The following is a 22,297-nucleotide window of genomic DNA, read 5'->3' on the forward strand; positions in this document are numbered from 1 at the left end:
GGATCCTGCTGAAAGCTTCCATCTCCTCTCCAAGCGGCGTCTTAACATTGAGTTACTGGTAAACCTTTTTATAGTGGATCGTGTTTGAAATGGCAGCCATGTTGGAATTTGAAATTAGATTTAGTAGTTAAAACCATCTTTCCCAGACCCTTCACTAATGTTTAATTCTCCATCCATCCAGTTTCCATCATGCTTATCCAAAGCGGGGTCGTAAGGGATGCTGGTGCCTATCTCCAGCTGTCTACAGGCGAGAGGAGGGGTCCATCCTGGACAGGTCGCCAGTCCATCACAGGGCAACACAGAGACAAACAATCATTCATGAACACACAAGGAGAATTTAAAGAAGCCAATTCACCTAACAGCCATGTTTTTGGACTGTGGGAGGAAGCCGGAGTACCCAGAGAAAACCAAAGCATGCACAGGGAGAACATGCAAACTCCATGCAGAAAGACCCTGGGCAGGGAATCAAACCTGGAACCTTCTTGCTGCAAGGCAGCAGTGCTAATATATGAATCAGAAAATTGTCTGCATACCAAACTGAATAATTGTTGTTCTCTTCTTCAAAAACACTTTAGATTTTAAAATTGAACATTTATCTGTTAATCTATTAATTTATCTTTTAATCTATTTTATTAATTTATTTATTTTTTATTTAAAGATTCAATGTATAACATGGATGCATAAAATCCTAATTTTATCACAGTGTTAAATTCTGTTTAAAGTAACAGACTATAATTAAAAATGTCTCTGATGTTACTGGTTGAGGATTTGCTTTGCATGCTCATGGACTACCATAAGCCAGGATTTGATCTAGAAGTTGATTAACAGCATTTCAGGGAGAACTGGAAAGACCTCGAAAAACAATGAATCAACAATGCTGATAATGAAATCAGTGTAACTGTCAATAAAAGCTTTTGATACCTGTGAAATGCTTGTAATTATATTTCAGCATACCATAGCAGCAGACCCTGAAGAGATGTAATATCATTATTCTCAAAACATTTGGCCATCACTGCCTTTGGCTCAAAGGTTTTGGTCCCACATGATTAGACTTACTCACATCATGTAACCCTTGATTTTTCTTTTTGGTTGTTTTACTTAATGTATAGAAAAAGAATCCTATTTCCATACCGAATACAACTTCTTTTTAATCTAAATCCTGAAATTCTTTATTTCAGAGGTCACTGGAAATGATTTGATACAGTTACAACACATCTGGGATTTATTCATTGTTCTAACTTCTATTATCTGCTGTTCCTGCTGAGGGTAATAGATCAAATCCTCTGGCAATATCCTGCATATCAACTCTTCATCTAACAAAGTTAGCATTGAAATCTACCTTATGTGGACTGACAGTGCTGTAAATACATTTCAACACTTAGACATTTTGGCTACTGTTATATCTATCTTATTTAGGGTTTTTATTTGTGTTTGGTTCAACTTGACTCTGTGTTTTTTGGTGCATTTTAATTTTTTCAGTCCTTCTTATCCTCTGCAAATTGTTTCAAACAAGACACACACAAAAAAAGAGAAAGCCAAAAGTAAATGTGTGTTAATAGACAATAAAAGCAGAAAAGCAGATGCTAAGAGGAGTGTAAATATTCTAAAAAGATTTCTCAATTTCTTCTTTGATATCAATCCTTGTAGTGTTGGCATCGCACTGGAAAAAACTGGATCAGGGCCTGAAAATCAGATTACTTGATTGTAAACGTTTTGTTTATAAGTGAATGATGTTTTTTTGCAAAGACAGGATTAGCATTAGCAGTAAATATTTAGCTGCACCTTTTTAAAACAAAAATAGATCTTGGGGATAATGGCTGGTCAGAAAATGTCAGAACATTTCATGCAAATGTGTCTAAAAATATGTGAATAATACCGGGTTGTGCATCATAGCTGAAAAATGAATCATGATATAAGGCTTGATGTTGTTTACTATTCAGGCATTAGCCACAATGAATTTGCTAGAAACATCCCAACCTGGCAAAAATGCACGTAAGACGGGAAACGTTAGCCTTTAGATGCAAAACGAAGAAAACGTAAAGAAGATCTTTTTTTACAAAATTAAACTCGGTGAAACTTAAATTTTCCACTTGAGGAGTTCTGCATAGAGCATTTCGACAGACAACATTTTTTTATTATCTTAAATGCTAAAATGTTGACATAATTACTGCTCTAAGTGGGTCACTCTGTCATCTAAAGGCATATTTTTCAGTCTCTATACTCCAGTTAATGATTAACCCAAAAGATAAATTAGCCAAATATATGAAGAAAATCGTAGTTTGGTTTAAAGAAAGCATTTTAGTTTTATTATAATTTAGTTTGTTGCAAAGATTTTACAGTTTGAAGAAATAGAAAATGACACCATATGCCAACCGTCACAATGAAGGGCTATTTATACTGCATGCATCATTTAGGTAGTTAACATTGCATTACTTCTTTAGCTCTTGGAGTTATTTACTGTCACAGGTAGGACCTTCGGCCGGAGAGTAAGTGCTGAGGGCGGATTGATTTAAGGAGGACCGTCCCTCGCACGCTGAAATTATGACCGACCGACCAGTATCACAGATTACCAGTCCAATCCTGCTTTGTACAAAAAGATGGAAAAACGTGGCTGAAAACAATAATCAATTGCCCTAAGATGAATGGCAGAAAGTAACACTTTTCCCGATATTAAACACAGTCATAACTAATAAAAAAATGGGGAAAACATGTAAATGTTTGACTATTATGTCTGTGTTCAGCATTAATTATGTATACTTACAGTGTTCCACTCATACAATGTGTTAGTGTAAAGCATGCAACTTTTTATGAATTCCTGTATGGAGAAAGGAAAAATGGGTCACATGCAAGAACCATTCGTACGCACAAATTTGTTCCTTTTCAAACCAGTAAATGTATTATTTTTTTGTCTTTAATGACGTTTCTATCAATGAACACCTTTTTACAAGCGTAGGAAGCCATAGCCCTCTGACCTATATGCAGCCTAATATGGCTTTATTGGGGTGATAACAATGAATGTTTACATTTCTCTGGAACACACGATCACTTACACACAGTTGGACTGCATCACATTTAAGAGGATCCTTTACAATCATTTACTGAAGTTAACATTTTCTTGAATCTGATGAAGAGCGTTATTAAAAGCCCACGGTATAATATGAAGATGTTAGTGCATGAGACAAAATGTTTTTGGTTTGGTGTCTGGATTGTATGTTTTAATACAGTCAGATTTATTTGCTAAGTTATAGTCTAGATTCAGCTGATCAGCAGCCAGGGAAAGGAGGATATTCCTAGTATCACATTAGCAGGACTTTGCTCAGGATCAGGAATCCCCATTACCTCAAAGCAACGACCAGAAGATAAATTATCTCCAGAAATAGGAGAGGGGAAGTCGTGATGTTATGTGTGAAAGCACATCCTCTTCAAAACATGTTCATCATATTCAGCACAAAGCAAAAATCACAGAGTGAAAATCTAACATTACCATATGTACAGCGATATGCCTTCTGTCATTGTCTGGCCTTGTTGGCTGTAGGGGGAAGCCCATTGTGTATCTGGGGAGGATTCCCTTCTTCCTCTGTATGTCAGGTGTCAGTTACGTCATTGACGAAATGCTAAAAGCTAATTACAGGAAACCACAATGTGCATGTGCATCAATGTATGGCACCTTTAATAGAGTGAGACGACATGAGTCATGAAGAGTCAGTTTAAATTTCACAAAGTCAAGAATAAAAGCGTGACAGCCACTGTGGTGCTATTTTTAAACACAGCAGTTTCCAAATGCTACATTTCCTCTTATATTCAAGAAGCCCCCAGCTTTTACAGTAGCAGCCATTTAAAATGGCCCTTCCCAGTCAAACGCTAGCAGAATGGCAGCCCACTTCCCTGCAGCTCCAAGTAAAATCCCCTCCAACTTCCAGCCAGTGGCCTTCTCCTGGCCGTGCATATTTTTTTACTCTGACTCCACTCTTTCACTGAATTACAGGATCTGACCAGGAGATGATGCTTCTTTTCGATCTTCTTCTTGTCCAAAAATCATGACAGAAAGAATATTTTTGTGCAAAGATTGATGTTTAAATGAATTGTAGAGAACCAGCCAAGGACCCATCAAGGAAACTGGGAAAAAAAAAAAAAAAAAAGAGGTTCTGGAATCCAGGAAATAACGGGCCTCTCTTTGTAAAAAGGTGAACACAGGGAGTCAGTGTGAGTCTTTTACCTGCTCACAGTGACTCCCCTTTAAACAGAGGAGTTAAACTGTTAAGTATCAGAACCAATGACATGTCAGGTTTAACCATGTCATTACAGAGGAAAGGGAGCTCTATGACATCCTAAACTTCTCTCAATAGGCTTGAATATAAATCCTCATGATGGAGTGAAGATGAGGCTCAAACTCTTCTCATAACCTAGGATCAGATCATTTCTGATGAGACTCTCATGCAGAACAAACATGCTCTTCTCTCCGTTTAATGCTGCCGCACTGTAGAGAGTGTGTGAGGTAAAACTGTTCTGAAGTCAGTAGGGGTTTATGACCGGACTTGGAATAAGGTACGCCAAAACATCTATCTTGTTGCTTTTGAGCCCCTCAGATGTAGATGTAAATGTTTGGGATCTTTGTCTGACTACATGACCTGGGTTTTTCTTGAGCTTCAGCTCAGTGGCTGACGGCCAGATGCTCCTGCTCTAAATTAGAAAGCAGAATACGTGCTTACTCAACGTATGAAGGGTCTCCCATGACTTCATTCTGCAAGTTGGAGTTTTTTTTCTTAAAGCTGTTTCAGCTTTTTTTATTGTTATTGTCATTACAGTATCACAAGTAAAGAGTAACGAAATGAACTCTCTGCATTTAATCAATCAAAAAAGTATTCCCCAGTCTTATGGACATCTTGATGCAGTGGACACACACTGCAGGTCCCGATGCTAACTTCATTGGCCCTAGGAAGCATCCTGCTTTCTGTTCCTAGCTCCTTCTTTACTGCCACACTACTTGGAAGGCAATAGTAATATAATAGTTTCCTCATCACTGTAAGGTATTTGGACTGATAAAAAAAAAATATTAATGGAATCTTTACATTAATATCTGTTATCACACGCTATGCTTGCTGGAGAGAAAATAACTCAAATCATTTTATGCAGCCACAGTAGGTGAATACCTATCGGTGTTTTGTATGATGAAGTCTGCAATAAGTCTCAAGATGACAACAATCCATCCTGCAGAAGTTCTGGGTTTTTCTAACTTCTCTGTAAGGCAATAAGTTCAAAACCCAGCTTCTCTGTTGAGAAATGTAGAGTATATCTACAGCACCCATCAAACAGCTGTTAGAAAAATCCTGACTTTATGTCTCTAGTCTTTCAATGGTTAAAGCCGGGCATACGTTGTGCTATTTTTTTAATCTTTGCACACAGCTACAGCTCACACTGCAAGACAAAACCGCATTGTTTAAAAGTTCACAGCTCACGATGTATGTTCTCACACTGTGCGACAGGGCGCTCTGATTCAATCTACCTGCTCACACTCTACGTCTAAACACCAGGTCGGACTCAGCTCCGCAGTGAGATAGCGCTATTCTGACTCGTCTATCCAGAAGCCAAACGAGTAGAAGAAGAATATGAAGCTCACTACAGTGAGGCAATTTGTGCAGTTTTGTGCTGAAAGCCCTAAAAAGAAAAGGCGACGACGTATTTGGACAAAGACATGGCTGAGCAAACATGGCTACTACAGTCTGTCAATTTTACAGAAAGAACTCCATTTCACTCGCACCCCGGCCATGCTTCTGTGTTTTCGTCTGAGAGGAAGAAGAAGAATCCTTGTTTGCGCACTGAGCGATTTGCCCACAACGGCCGACTGAATTTCAAACATGTTTGATTTTCTCCAAACCTCATGATTCCTGATCGGGACGTGATTGTGAGAGCCTGATTGCCCTTCGTTACCCACTGCACACTACATGATGCACGGTGCACGATCAGGCTGAAAGACCAAAGATCAAAAAATTCTTGCAGGACTGGAAAGTAGGCCCGAAAAAGGGCAAAAAATCGCACAGTGTATGCCCGGCTTAACCCTTCCGCTGTTGGCTGAGCTTTTACTGCAACTAACTACATCATCTCTCTTTCATCTTCTAGACTTGAATATTGGATCATCTCCTTCTAGATGAAGCCACAACAGGAGTTACTACTGCTGTTAACCCTTTACTTTTCTCTCAAAAAGAAAGTACTCCTAGATCAATGTTTCTGTCTTCTCTTTGTCAGAGAATGTTTCTGTCAGTGTCTGTGAGATGGGTAAACAAAACTGTTCTGCTTGCAGTGAAGGTGTTGATACTGTGTGCTCAGGCGCATCTCCAGGCCAGCAAATAAAAAAAAAAAACTCCTGCAGAAAAGAGGGGACTTACCTGTGACTTTCCTGTCAGACCTACCAAAGCAAAGTAAAATTGAAGATGAATCTCATTTAAAAATACATCTAGATAAATGATAGATACAAATGAGCACCAATCAAGACCAACATGGTTTCCCTATTCTTCCTAAATTTATGTCTTGGGAGATAAGTCTCAATGTGTGAAATAGAGCTGTGATGGCCGAGTGGTTAAGGCGTTGGATTTGAAATCCAATGGGGTCTCCCCGCGCAGGTTCGAACCCTGCTCACAGCGTTTAGGTTAATTTTAAGCACTTTCCTTCTGGGATTAAAAAAGGACGGATGAATGGATGAATGGATGGATGGATGGACCCGCTGCTATAATGGTTACAACCCCTTGCTCTGTACTTGTGACAGTGGAATGACAATAAAGTTGAATTCTATTCTCAAAATTCTCTCACTGTCTCTTTCTGAAATATTGTGCTGATTTCAAATATGTCTCAGTTGGTTATCCTTAATCTGAAGAGGTAAAAATGCATAATCTATATAAATATGCCTTAATCCTCAACCCAGCTGTTGCAGGTTGCGTATGTTTCCCTTTCTCACTCATCCCAATTTGCTGTCAGTTTTTCTCAAATAAAGGATACTAAAGCCAACATAGGTCTCAGATTCATCTCATGTCAATCTCTTTAAGTCTCCTTCAAAATAACCACAGCATAATTGAGATTGGAGGCAAACTATTATGAGATTTCCTTTTAACCCACTTCTCAAGTGGGCTTTTCTTAATCAAGTTGTCCCTTGATGATATCTCTTTTATCTCCAAAGGGACTCTTACAAAAAGTGATTTAATAACAAATGAAGACAGAATGATGAAAATCTGAGGTTAAAGTGATCTTAAGAGGTGAGATTAAGAATCGTATTGGCAAAAGATTTATTCTATCTGTAACTGATATCTATCCAGGCACTGACATTTAAGGGAACGCGATGACTGGCAGCTCTGGGCAGGGACCATGGTGTACTTACAGACAAGCAACAAGGTTTGTGGTCCTTGAAAACAGATTAGGCCGATGAGGCATTAGATATGGGGAAGACATGACAGAGAAATCTAGGGGACAAGAATCCAGGAAAAGCGAGGCAAAGCAGCTTAGGAACGCTGGCCATCTTCTGGCTTTCAATAATCTGGCAACAGGTGGCTGTACGAGCCCACTATGTAAAGGATGGAGATTTTTAATCTGACGAAGCTGCTGCTGACAAAGAAACAACAGAACTAATTATCATGATGCAAAAAAGTAACAGATAGCCGAGGCCAGAACATAATGCTTTAGTCTGGCATTTTATTTATGTTAAATTGATGCTATTATTGTCCACTGTCTACCTCATCACAGGGTTTTTAGGGGAGGTTGTGGACTCTAGCAGACATTCAGTAAGTCTCAGGATACTCCCTGTATGTTATATTAATCATCTATCTTTGAACACTTGTCTGTCAGGGTCCACAATATGTCACTGGTGCCATTAGTCTTTATGCAAAAGGCAGGGTACAACATGGACAGGTTGCCTGTTCAGTGTGGGACAACACACATACCCTCCCACCTGAACTAGGAACACCATTTAATCTAACAGGGATATTTCTGGATTGTGGAAGAGAGCCAGAGTATCCAGGCGGAGCATTGTCTGTATTACTGTATTATATTACAAGCACAGGGAGAACATGCAATTTTGGTTTAACTATATTGATAACTTTTTTTTTTTTATACTTATTTTTTATTGAACATTTCTGAACACATACAGTGGAGAGGTAACAATACATTCAACTTCATATACAATGTTAGACAACCGTGACCATATTTGTCTGGATATAAGAATGGTATTCTCCTTGCGTCTGTAGTCGCTCCATTTTTCCCATTTAACAACAAACTTGTCCTCCTGCAATCTCAGTCTATATGTGATTTTCTCCATTACAAAAATCTCTTCCACAATGCTCATCCACTGCTCCACCGCGGGGGGTCTTGTCCATACCATAGTTTTGTGATGGTTTTCCTTGATGCTGAAAGTAATATTTTTAACAGGTATTCATCATCCTTTTGAATTACATTGTGTGTCAGACATCCTAGATAAAGTGTTTTACATGATCTGGGTATTCCATAACCCAATATGTTTTTCAAAATAAGGCAAACATTATGCCAGTATGTGGTTAGCTTTTGACAAGACCAGAATATGTGCGTGTGTCATCAGTTTGGCCACAGAATCTCCAGCATGGCTGAGTATCGTATATTAATTGCTTTATTGCCTATTTTTATCTGGTTTCTATCTTTACTTTCTTTAATTCTATTTTTTCCTCCTATTTAACTGTATAATTCATGTTAAGCATTTTGAATTGTTCTATAAAAAAACTTGCCAGCCTTTCCTATGCAGTTATGGGAGGGAACTACAACAAAAACCTAATACTATTGTGTCAGGAATGGTTCAACGATCAGGCATTTAAACTGGTATCTATATGTAAATAAACCCTTTGAGTTAATGAGGACAGTGCTGGGGGGTACAGAGGCAGGGAGAACAGGTTGATTTGTGACATTCTGTATTTTAAAGCCCAAAGGAGGGCTCTTTGACAGCCAGCAGCACAAGTTTACGATTGTGTTTATTTTGTGATGTGCCAGTGATGAGGAGCAGTACAGCAGATCATACTGTAAAGGAGATGGGAGATGTTTAAACCAGCAGCACAGCAAGAAAATCTGTGGAGGATTTTATGAGTAAAGGCTCTGCTTACTCTCATTCTCAGTGACTCACTTCTCTCCATGAGTTTCTCAGATTTTCTCCTTCTTAACTTTCTAAAACACAAAAAAAGAACAAAACTGAACTTTTGGTCAGTTTGAAAAAGATTTGAATGCATATGTTTAAGCCACATAATAAAAACATAAATTCCAACCATATGTACAATTGCCGTAAAGGTATGTTCCCACCGAACACAAAAGTTGCCGCTGGAGCAAAGGATTCCAATGTTATCTCTACGTAGGTGTGGGAAATTCCAGTTCCTGAGTGCTTTCATCCTGCAACTTTTAGATTAACCCTTACTCCAACACACCTGAATAAAATGGCTGAGTTACACTACCTCCTCAGGATGTAGTCAGATCCTCCAGAGTCCTCTCAATCATCTAATTACTTGATTCAGGTGTGTTAAACCAAAGGCACATCTAAAAGTTGCAGAATACCGGCCCTCAGGAACTGGGATTACCCCCCCTTGCTTGAAGGGGGTGAATGTGGAGTGAAGTAAAGTGGAGTGATGCTGAAGGAGGCGAAGGAGGCGAATTTAAGGAGCTCACCGCCTCAAATATGAATTAAGTTGAAAAATCAGAATTCTTGTGTACATTCAAATTGCGAGATCCAGTCCGGGACTAGATGTGAAAGAAAGAGCACGGTGGAGAAGAGCTTTTTATTAAAAATGGAAAATAGAGAAAATAATATGGACAAAGTGGGAATGCTCTTAAGGATTTAAGAGCCGTTTTCATTTAGCACTAGAAGGACTGTTTTCTTGTCTTGCCTCGATGTCTGCCCAGGCAAGCTTCGCTGATCCTCTCCAGTAGTCCTTTTAATCTTTTTAGGTATTTTCTAGAGGTTAGCTCCAGCTAGCTATAGCTCTCCTAGCTCTGCCTCCCCTCCTGGTTTCCCCGATGTACCACTGCTCTACTCCCAGGCAGTCATAGTCTCTACCCTGCCTTCAGTGATCCATCTTCCAGGTGGACCTATCCGATCTGCTGCTGTGCTCCTCTGTCCCTTTGCATTTAGCTTCTATACCTAACCCCAGCCAGCTGGAGCTTCTGCTCGCTGGAGCCCGTTCTCCAGCAGGATTCTCGCCTCTGCCTTCTCCCCCCACTCTAGTTGGCTCAATCCCATGAGGGTTCCTGCCATCTCCATCTGTGGTTACAAAACCACAGAGGTATTAACCACACAATCATACACAGTACCATTTCTTTTGCCTTTTCCGGGCCGATTCTCCAATCATGAACCTTCTAGCTGCAAGGCAACAGTACTACACACTGCAACACCCTGAATCCTTGAATTAATATCATTTACATAAGTAAAAGTAAATGCACCCTAAAGTACCACTCCTAAATGTCATTTTTCTTCTAAAGTTACCTAAAATGTAATGGATTAATTGTAGCTATTTAATACCCATTTCTGCTTATAACCTAAAAACCAAAACTTCCTTAATAATTCCTGAATCATCCATTTAACCTGCTAATTTTTTGGCATCTGTGTAAATGCAATGCAATGTTGAGGCCTTCAGGCAGCAGCTATGCAGGAAGTCAGTCAGCAGTGACAAGAGAGGCCTTTAAGATTGAAGATCAGGAAACAACCTGATGGGAATCTGGACACAGAAACTACAGAATCAGCAGTTGTGTGTGAAAGTGTGTGGTGGAGGCATCCATCTTGAAATTCCCAAAGGAAAAGGTTTATTTCAGCCAGCAGTGGGAAATAAAGGTAATGTTAGAAGCCCACATTAAAGTGACCTGAATGAAAGATCATGGGGAGAGAATTACAAGCAGCCAACATGGTTCACACAGCCTCACTTACTGTTTTCCAATACTTAGTGTGAACAAATTGATGTAGTATTTGAAGCCTCAGCAAAACAATAACAGTAATACAAAGGAAAAGGCTACTGGTGTAATGAGGTAAAGGAAAGCAGGAGGGCTCATTTCATTTGAAACTGTGTTTTAAACCAGAACAGGCTGCACTGTGTGTCACATGTCTTTCTCCACACGTATAGGGAGAGGAATAAAAACCAACCAATGGAAGCTAGGTGGGTTATCTCATAACAAGCTGGAATCTGTTCAACAAGTATGATTCCAATCAGTTTTAATTTTAATCTTTTGTAAATAGCAATTGTGAGCAAAGGTTTTAGAAACTGCTCCAATATCTAAGCAGAGCAGATGAACTGATCTGAAAGGCAGTTAAACACTGAAACATCTAACCTTTGATTTGGGTTTGAAGGGTTCTGCATGGAAAACAAATAAACCCTGTGATACACTGAATGATTGCGAGGGGGAAAAATAAGAGCTTCTACAGCAAAGACAAATAAAAACACACTGTTGTGTCTGTAAAGTAGGGTGACCAAACGTCCGTATTTCCCGGGACATATCCGTATTTCACGTCCTGTCCTGGGCGTCCCGGTTTTTTTTTTAGAAAGTGAGGAAATTTCCTGATTTTTTTAAATTACCTTAATTGGACCATTAAATTTACAGGCACTAGGGCACTGCGCACGACGCTGCGTGTGACATAATCCCTGAGTCAGTGCGGGCAGCCCTGTTCTTAAACAGAAGATAGATAGACAAACGGGAGGCCTTGTGCACATATGTCTCGGTGTCCAATGGAGGTGCAAGGGATCTTAAAAGCCACCTGGACACCGAGAGTAAAGACAGTCTATTGATATGTTTGTTCGTTTTTGGTACATTTTGAGTTATTTTTGCTACACAAGAGGTATTTTTTGTTAATTAGCTGATTTGTTAATTTATTTTTTCCAATAGCCTACAGAACAGACATTATTTCGTTCATTGCTGAGGCTGAGTATCATCTGTTATTGGGAGTTGAGAGTTATTGTTAATTTTTATTGTTAAGTGAGGGATGTTTAGATGAGACATTATTTCTTTCATTGTGCTTTTCATTCATTACAGGAATTGTTAAGCATTTTTAATAAATGCATTTTGAATGAAATTATCGTTTGTTATTGGAGTTATTGCTGTTGACTTTTACTGAAAAGCACTTATTAATAAATCAACTGTAGATATGTTATTACCCCCCCCCCCCCCCCCAGGTGTCCTGGTTTTCCCAAATGAAAATATGGGAAAATATGTAAAGGGCCTTGTGAATTGGCGCTATATAGATAAACTGAATTTAAAAAACACAATGTTCCTAACAGAGCACTTTGCTCTCAATCTGCTGGTTTACTAGTGGTTTCTAGAATTTCTAAAAGTAGAATGGGAGGCAGATTTTTTACAGGCTACCAGTTTTAGTGTATGAGGCAGACGCCTTCTTTACTAGGCTTAAAACTTCAGTTTTTGATAGTTTATAGTTAAAAACCAAGTGATGTTTGCACAGCTGTGGGTGAGTCAAGAAGGAGGAGGTAAATATTAATAGTTATGCTGCTATAGGCTTAGACTGCTGGAGGACATAGGGACCCCTTCTCATCTTTCTATCTCTATTCTCTGACCCGTAACTTTATGTTCTCTCTTTTTCTCATCATAGTAGCTTCATCTAGTCTCTTCGTGTTTGGCTTTTTTCCCCATCCTGGATGGAAACATTAGCTTGGCTGCTGCCAACTACACCACTGATTACAGATAATGGAGTTTGGCTTGTTTTCCAGTGTTTAGTCAGTTTTTACTGTGACCAACTGGATCTGTTCTCTTTCATCCCTTTTGACATAAAAACATGCTCAGAGCTAACCAACTATGGTGCTAGTTTAGCATTTCTAATATAGAAAGCATTCATGTATCAGGGCTCCTACAGTATATTCCCTTTGATAGGTCTGCTTTTGTCTCTTTGAACCCCCAGTGGACCTCTGCAGGCTCACACTGATCCTGGTTATGCTGGAGGTTTTTTTTCGTATTAAAAGGTAGTTTTTCCTCTCCACTGTTACTTCATGCGTGGTCGGTGTTAGGGATTGCTGTAGAGTCAACGACAATCCAGGAGGAGCATGTCCTTATTGTCCCTGCAAAGTGCCTCGAGATGACGTGTTGTGAATTGGCGCTAAATTAATAAACTCAATTGAAGTTAATTTTTTTGGGACTGAAAAACCTTTTTCCAGTTATATTCACCTGAAAAACTAAGACATATAAGTAGTTAACCAGACTTCCCATCCCTGAAAGAAAAAGATATCTACTATTTTCTATGTGTTTTTGTTGAGCAGTGACTGCTGATGGAGAGGAGTCTGTATGAATGGTCAGAGCCTCAGATCAAATGCAACATGCTTTTAAAAAAACTACTGGATATGTATTTGATTTAGTGCTGCCTATAGAAGTCGAAAAATTGTTTTTTTGGGGTTAAAAAGAAAAGTCATTCTGACTACCATGAAAAAGCTGCATATGAGTGGGATATGTGGAAGAAAAATCATATTTGTTGCGTTTCCTGCAGTGTGATCGCAGCCTGTCTGAGCATAAGATGGTAAAATTTAACATTCTAAGCTACAATTATAGGATTTAGAGTTTGGCAAAACTTCACAGCAGAACATAAAGGATTAAGTTGACGTCCTAAACTCCAAAGTTTGCTGAAGTTTGTCACCTTAAAATTGACCCTTTTTTTCCCAGTGCGTGATTTGAAAAATCTGTTTTTTTTGTTTTTTTTTTACATTCCTTTCAACTTACAAAGATGTGACAGAATTCTTTCAAACTTTACTTTTGTAATCTTGTATTTTTTTTTTTTTTTTGATGGATGATGTCAAACTTTAATCCTGAAAGGTTTAAAGACAGATCAGACACACGGACATTACAAGAAAACCAGTCAGACAAATTTTAAAGGGGGTAAATGCACCCATGCCATCGGACTCAAAGTCTTTAATAACCAAAAAGTTCTTCATACAAAAGTATATGTACATAGTCAACTGTTTAACTGTATAGCAGTTTATGGAAATGATCTAACATTGTTCCCCTTCCAGCACCTCCTCCCCCCCAACAGGATGTGAAACACTTTACGGTCTGAATGAGGCGAGTCCATCGTCAGCGTGGCAGAGTATTCAGAGGGACAGTCCAAGTCTGGCTCCCTACTTTGGATATCAGTCTAGGAATCAACAATATTCATGAGCAACATTCAATATTATCAGGAAATAAAAACTATGCGTCGGGTTTCATTTTACATACATCTGTAGAGACATAAATAAAGCATTAGTTGAATACCAGTGCAGCAAAGCATTCAGAACAGGGAGACGAGACTTAATCAGACAGCAGGATTTGTTTCTGACAGTTAGACGGGAGCCTGAGTGGGACATTCCAGAATACAGAGTTACATTTGATCCACTGAGTAAACAGAATTATATTCTTTAGAATCCATACAATTAAGAAAAAAAAAGGAATAGACACGAAGGTGGATGAAGGAAATAATCGATTGCACCGTTTCCCTGCCATTAGCTGTGAGGTCCGACCCGCCACCTGTGAACTTTGTGTTAAAACCTGAAGGATAAGTTGAGTGTGTGCAGAATGGGCCTCCTGCTTCCTCCTCACTTTGCTGTGATCAAAGCTCATTGGTGGAGCGCTCTAGCCGTGTACGTGTGACAGTCTGCATGCTGATGTATGGCTCCAAAACGCTCCCTCCTGCACGCATCCAATGACATGCAGCCGGAATGAAAGTTTGAAATAACTTCAGTTAGAGGTGAAAGTGCTGGGACAAAAAGCTTTAAGGATGAGCCGCTTCTAACACTATGTGCTCATTAGATCAGTGGCTGCAAACAGAAATCGTTTGTGCAGAAAAAAATAATGTTTTAAGGGTTGCAATAAGGACGCAGTGATAAGAAGGCTTTTGGAAAGCTTTGACCTGCTGATACCAAATCCAGCTGACTAGTAACCATACAGGAGAGAACAGGCAGTCAAAAACAGAACCGTATCATTATTTAATACACTTATTTGATATTTCAGATTGTTTTTAGCCTATTAGGATGACTTAGAGAACCAGTCATGTTCTCACTGTGTAACCCTGACCTCAGACCTCAGGTAAACCTTCCATGACACACCGAGTACTTTACAATCCTCCTTCCTGTTACCTTTAAGTCCTGCTCTCTCTTGTAGGATCCGACTGGATGGCCCCGTGAAAGGCCACCAACCATCACTTTGGGCCTTTTACACAATATCACACATATTATCACAGGTATTGTGAATAGATGTTAAAACATGTGAGCGGTTTTATGTCTTTTTTAAGATATCTATCAGCTGGAATAGAAAAAGAAAAAGCTTCCTGTCCCAGGACTTTAGTTTGACTCGACTAACTGAAAAGATTCATGTGGAGAAGTCACTAATAAGTGCAAATCGGTTCATTCACAAAAGCCCCAAAGATTCAACCTGCCTCTCTGTCCTTTTTAGGTCATCTCCCTGCCTTGTATCTGCTTAGACAATGTGCAAGTTTCCCCCATGGCTCCCTCTAGCCTCCTGCCCCCTGTCTCATTTGTCAGAGTTCTTGCGAGGCCGGCGGAAGCTGGACATGTTCTCGTTTAGTGCATAGATGCGCCTATTGAACTCCTCGAAGCCGGCCACGTCCAGCTCACCCAGCACCTGTTCGTCACACTCCACAGCTACTGCGTGGTCCACAGGAATGCAGCGGTAACCTTCCAGCTGGGCCTCATCTGTTAAGCCTAACCCCACCCCCAGGCCCAGACCTAAACCTGTGGCCTCTGTGCCCATGATCTCCTCAGCTTGCTCCACAGAGCAGTGCAGCTCTGGGACCAGGCCTACAGATGCCTGTCCTGATGCCAGGGAGCCGTTCATTGCACCTGTATGGTTACTTGAAACGGCTTCCTGTCCAGCTTCCTGTGATACAGAGGGAGCGGATGCCCCTGCACAGCTGCTCGGCCGCTCCTCAGATTCTTTTTGTTTGACTTCTTTGCTCTTCATGCCAGCGTCTTTATTTTTCTCCTCTCCATCTGGCTGCCCTCCCTGCTCCCCGTCCTCCTTGTTGGTCGCTGCAGTGGTGGTGAGGTGAAGTGAGGCCATGCTGGCATCAAGAGATGAGGACGCATGTTTGGATGCCGGCGAGGGCGGCGTCAGGTTAGCAGGAGGCTGCTCCTTCCCTGCGGCCACATTGTTGTTTGGAGAAGGCGTTGGCTTGTACTTGAGCTGTGCCTCGGCCTCCGAGCTCGCCCTCTTCCTCGGGCCGCGGTCGGGGGAACTGTTGTGGTGAGAGTAACCCGGTTCGGAGGCAGCGGACACGCCCAACTGGGACCTGCAGGGCACTGGAATCGAGCTGGAGATGTGATGTCGATCGCTGTTAAAATAACAGAAACAAATCTGATGAACAACAACAAAAGTAACTATGTGCAGCAAATGATTCTATAAACAGAACTGTTCTAAATGATTTATTTACGTTTTGGGGATTTTATTTGGATTTTAGGGGATTAACGAAGAAAAAAATGGGGAATTTCTTTAAATATTTTACAAATAAAAGTCTAAAATGCTTATTGTGCAAATTCATTTAAGCACTTCTACTTTAATACCCATAAATAGAAACCAGTGTAATCAATTACGTACTGCTGGCGGTTAACAAATTAGTAATTGGAGTCCATCTGTGCTTAATTTAATCTCAGTATTGATGTAGCTGTTCTGCGAGGGCCTCAGAGGTTTGTTAAGAGCGCTTTAAATTTGGAGGCAGTATTATGTTACCAAGATGCTTTTCTTCAGGGAGGCTGTATAATAGCATAATATGCATTGTTCCTGAACGTGAAACTACAGATCAGAGGTTTTCAAACTGAAGTCACTGAATTACACTGCTAAATAAAATAAGGTCATTGACAGGGAATAATCGCACACTGAGGAGGTTATTTAACCATTTGATTCAGATGTTTTGGACCAGAAAAACTGGGACTTGACTTAACTTTAGTCTGGGAGGCAGAAAATCTGTCTAAAACCAGGGTTACAACTTTCCTTTTGATAAAGCTTATTGTAGAGTTAGAGTGGCTCAGCTTATCCTGAGCTCTCTCTACATTTATGCTGCTATAGGCTTAGACTGCCGGAGGACATAGGGACCCCTTTATATCATTCAAGATTATTCCATCTCTATTCATCAATTCTGCAGTATGTGATCGTTTATGTTTTCTCTCCCATTTTTTTTTGTCACTGTAGCTTCATCTGGTCTGTTTTTTTTTTTAGCTGTGAGACAATCCTGTAGGGAGGCGTCAGCTGGGATGCTACATCAACAACTTCACTTATAGATGGATAGAATTGGGCTTCTTTTTCAGCGTTTAGTCCCGTTTCTCTCCTAGACACAGCTATGGGCTCAGCTTTTACTGTGATTAACTGGATGTGCTTTCTTTCATCCCTTTTGACATGAAAAGTGGCTGAGAGACGTGCACACGGAGAGTTTTTCCTCTCCACTCTCACTGCTGGCCGTGAGGAATTGCTGCAGAGTCAATGAGGATTTCTGCTGTCTCTACATGCTCATCCTGCAGGAGCAAATCCTGCAGAATCAATGACTCGATCCAATTAACCAAATTTCTTAGAAAACTTTTGAACCAATATGACTGAATGATCTGATTGAATGGACTCTGGTTTGTGAATTGAAACTTTTTAAACAAACCTAATAGAAACTAAATTTAACCTTGAGTTCATATTCATGCGTTTTAATGTTCCAGACCTGATTTTAGACCTAAAATCAGATCACTATCTGTAACAAAACTTTAAAACCTAACATACTGATGACATCCTCTGAGCTGAGGTGTTTTATAAAGAACAATCGGAAAAAATGTCCATATCTAAATGTGCAAAGGGCTTCCAGCTGTGAGTGTGTGCATCTGCTTGACCAAATTCCTTCCACGTCACAATTAAGCTTTACTTTGGTCTAAAAAGATGTTTTGGTTATAGTTACTTTGACAAATCATGGAGAGTTTAAGGGGTAGGAATACTACTTTTTACAAACTAAGGTTTATTAAAGAAACCAGGCAGCAGAAGAAAGTGAGATTTCCAGAGAGGGCTAACGCTTATCAGCACCTCCGCAGCCCAGCACCCAGCTACTTTGCTTCTAATCCGGGGGGCAGCTGCAGCTCTTTGTAAATCACTCCACTTTACAGCTTTCAGAAAGCATTTGTGCAGCCTCTAAGGCTTCTCTCATGTTCTCCTGACTGGAAGATCGCAGCAGGCATCCACCCAAGTATGTCAGATATTTTCTTCCAAAACAGATAACAGACTCGAGATCTGGGACACCCCACCCAGCCGCAGGACTGCAGTCATAAATCTATCTAAATGGGGGCCTCACTGCCTCTTCTAATAGCCAAGGCCATGTATAATTCTCTGGTCGGCTTAAGTGCTGTCTTCATTGTGACTCCATGCCATTTTACACATTTGCATGTGTTGGTTTAAGGCTTGAGGACAGGTCTCTGCTTGTTCAGTTGGACGTGCTGTCATAACAGATAACTCTCGAGTCGCCTGGCATTTACCTAGGAAGGCTAATTGGAAGAACGGAGAGCAGACATCAGCGTTAAGAGAACACGCTTTCATGGTTGGTTAGTCGGCGGCCTGATGGACGGTTTTATGACCGAACACATGACAGCTTGTCAAACGGACCCGGAGCCTGACCCCTGCAGACACCCCGCTGAGGTGGTCCTGACCGGGTTCACGGGCAGGACGTCCCACTGACGACAGGAGAGGCCTGTCTCGTGTTAAGAGAAACTTGTCAACTTCAAAGTGTGCGTGTTGCAGTCAAATTAGAACCATCCACCGCATAAAGGTACAGTACGGTCACAGAGTGAGGATTCAGCAAGGTATGAGTGACTTATCAGAGGGAAACAGATAAACATGTCTGAAGGTTAAGCAATGTCAGAGCTCTTAGAGGGGTTCTTCAACTCTGGACCGAGGAGTTGGACTGGGATTTACATGGCTGCACATAATAGCAGAAACACATCCTGCAATGCAGAAACTCCCCCCTACAAAGACTGGTTTCAATACTCCTGCAAAACTCAATTTATTAAAATGGAAATAGTGCTTTTATCATTTAACCACAGTGGAACATAAAACACAAAGGCTAAACCAAAACAAACCATTCTAAACTCTCTGAAGTCAGGCCGAAATATTCAGACCTTGTTTAGAGGAAAACAGTAAAAAATTATATATTTAAAGGTTTAAGGACGTCCTTTGGACTCTTTGAGACTTCAAAAAACTTGATAATTGGTAAATGTTTGACTCTTAAAGGTCCATAAAGTCAACATTTCACCAGGCAGTTTATTCCAAAAACAGATAGATTATTGCCACCAGTCGATTCCAATTAAATGGCGCCTTCAGAAGAACAACTATCCCCAGATCAACGTAACTTTTCCTAATAAACTGAATTCATTGATGTCTTATAGTACTGCCTCTATGTACCAGGCATTATTTTTGATTGTTTATTTGTTGCAATCAAACTTTAGTATCCTAAACTGTCTGTTTGTTGCCCTCTTCATGTTTAACAATGGTACTGTATCTGTATCTTTTTATCAATATTGGTGATGGCTAATAAAATATTGTGACATCACCCAGAAAAACTGAAAACAGTAGCTCTGCTGTAAACTTTCTATCAATTTTCTATGGTGGCCCTGAAGGGCAAACTGAAACTACAAATCTAAAAGCACAACTACCATTAAAGAAATCGCAACTACATAAAGCAAAGCGCAACTACATTAAGGAAAACACAATTACATTAACCTACCGGAAAGTTCAAGGGTCAAATGGCGCCGTCGTCCAATCAGCGATGTCTCATGTTTCCCACTGGTACCTACCTTTTCCGCTAGGTTAATGTAATTGTGTTTTCCTTAATGTAGTTGCGCTTTGCTTTATGTAGTTTTGTTTTTCTTTATGTAGTTGCGCTTTGCTTTATGTAGTTTTGTTTTTCTTTATGTAGTTGCGCTTTGCTTTATGTAGTTTTGTTTTTCTTTATGTAGTTGCGCTTTGCTTTATGTAGTTGCGATTTCCTTAAATGTAGTTGAGTTTTAGATTTGTAGTTGCAGTTTGTACTTCAGGGCCACCATAATTTTCAGGGTTTATAAATGTTTTATTGGCTTAGCAGTCAGCTGGATTATTTAGCATTTGTTTAGCTTGCTAAAACACATCCAGGTTTATGGTCACATGGTCACTACCTATATAACGCCCACTTTTAGAATTGAGAGGAATAAGGATCTGGAACGGGATGAGTTGAGCTTTAAAGTTATTTAATGTAAAATAACCAAGTTAAATGTAATTGCTTGAAGCATCTTAGATTTTGAGTCAAATCCTTTATAATAGAAACAAAATTTTCCCCTGACAGGAGAACTAAGCTTAGAAAACTGGAAATGTTCCCATAGCAACAAAGCTTTGCCACTCTGGGAGAATGAGCCATGTCTCCTATGTGAAAACAGCCACAGATAGCAGCGTAACCGAGAAGACTGGGTGTGTTGGTGAGGACCTCGGGCAAACAAACTTCAAGCCAGTCATAACATCTTCTGTTTTAAACCATTTTAATGGTTATAAAGATGGGATATTTTGTTTAAATGTGGATAATTTGGCCACACAGGGAGAAGCTTGTGTGCATATTACAAATGCTGAAAACACAATGCTGTTTACACAAATATCTCCTTGAAAAACATTTACAATTATGAAGTTCAAAATAACTTTCATTTAGAAGAAATGCCATATTCGAAAGGCAGGAAATTGTATTAGTAACAATTCTGATAAATCATTTGAAATTTAATCAAATATATCAAAAAGTTAGATTCTTCCTTACATAATTTTAATAACTTCAGTAATTATTTCTAAAAGTACATGATGAAAAACAAAACTGGAGGATCAAAAAAGAAGATATGCATACAATGCTATTCTGTCTAAAGGAACTTTAGCAGCTAGCAGAGCACAAGACAGAAAAAAAATTAAATGGCTTTTCCTTATGGATAAAGTTTAGGTTTTATTCTTGTCTACCTTTAAGGCTAGGCTGAAAACTTCTCTTTTTAAAGCGTAGAGATAGAGTGGTGCATGATATCTAGAGCTCTCTCTATAGTTATGCTGCTATAGGCTTAGGCCACTGGAGGACCAAAACACCACTTTTCCTAACTCTGCTAAATTCTTCTTCGTTTCTCCAATTCTGCAATATTCTTTAGTTCTACCCATAACTTTGTGTTCTCTCTGCCTCTCCTCATCATAGTAGCTTGATCTGTTCTGGTTATCGGTGACACCATCCTGCCGGGAGGCATCACTGGGTTCCTGCCTAAATCAACTAAATCAACTTCCTCTTTTGAAACAAGCGTTTATTTTCTAGATAGAGCAGCCTTTTAAAGCTAGTTTACTGTAAACATAAAATGTTTTTTTTATGGAACAGTACTTCTATGTTGCTCCTTTATATCTGCTTCTGTCTACTTGAATCTCAGTTGTAATCGGCAGAACGCTGCTCAAACTGAGGCTGGTTCTGCTGGAAGTTTCGTTCTGTTAAAAGGGAATTTTTCCTCCTCACTGTCACTGCATTCATGTTTGATATGAGGGATTGCTGCAGAGTCAAAGACACAACGAAAGCCAATCTCTGCTGTTGTTTCATACTCATCCAGAAGGGGAGTGTCCTACAAAGTCAATAACTGGATGTTGGTTTCCTGACGTAGAAAACCTTCAGTCTTTGTGGATGTTTTGCCTTGAGATGGCATGTGTTGTGAATTATTGCTATATAAATAAACTAAATTGAAAAGACGCATTTATCAGTCAAGTGTAGCTCATCTCTCCTAAATAACGTTTAATTGTTTGTTAAACTGGTCTGACCTTAAACCCATAGGAAAGGGATAAGCTATTGTTCGAAGGAAGTAAACGATGCCACTGCTAACAATGCAGGGAAGTTTAAGGGTAGTCCTAAAGCAGCCTGACCTTCCACATCACTTCAGCAGAACCACAAGCTGAGCTTCTTCACCAATAATTAAGGTAAAAGGTCTTCTCACCACGTATTTAGGGGCAGATACTGTTCAATGAAGGGAAATAACTTAAAATAGGCTGATATTTATATATCAAATGTTCTGTCATATGTAATACTGTTATTTCCTGAGGAACTGAATATGGAGGTATGATCTTTATAAACAGAAAACAATAAATTTAATGTGTGATAAATTGAATTAATTTAAGTTGCATACATTTTAAATAATTTGAATGTAATAAACATAGAATAAACAGACATCAATGTAGCTTAATCTTTTCCAATTTTATAATCCATTTGAGAAAATCTTCTCAACACTAGATCTACGTTTGATTTCAAAGGTTCTGTGAAACTGAACTTTTAGACATTAAAGAAGCAAAG

At 39.6% G+C, this 22,297-nt stretch overlaps 1 protein-coding gene and 1 non-coding gene across 2 annotated transcripts in view; one reads left to right on the top strand and one right to left on the bottom strand.

The window, feature by feature from the left end:
- Positions 1-6,556: 6,556 nt before the first annotated feature.
- trnas-uga lies at positions 6,557-6,638 on the top strand. Its single transcript has one exon. It is a non-coding gene; the product is annotated as a tRNA-Ser (tRNA).
- An 8,474-nt stretch (positions 6,639-15,112) lies between these two features.
- Positions 15,113-22,297, bottom strand: part of uvrag (UV radiation resistance associated) — a 173,284-nt gene continuing 166,099 nt past the window's right edge. Inside the window, exon 15 of the mRNA XM_015394627.1 lies at positions 15,113-16,297. Within this exon, the coding sequence (XP_015250113.1) occupies positions 15,478-16,297 (820 nt within the window). The 3' untranslated portion in view covers positions 15,113-15,477. The remainder of the gene's footprint in view (positions 16,298-22,297) is intronic.

This window comes from Cyprinodon variegatus, unplaced genomic scaffold (assembly GCF_000732505.1).
Source record: "Cyprinodon variegatus isolate N-32 unplaced genomic scaffold, C_variegatus-1.0 Scaffold700, whole genome shotgun sequence".
Classification (NCBI taxonomy): domain Eukaryota; kingdom Metazoa; phylum Chordata; class Actinopteri; order Cyprinodontiformes; family Cyprinodontidae; genus Cyprinodon; species Cyprinodon variegatus.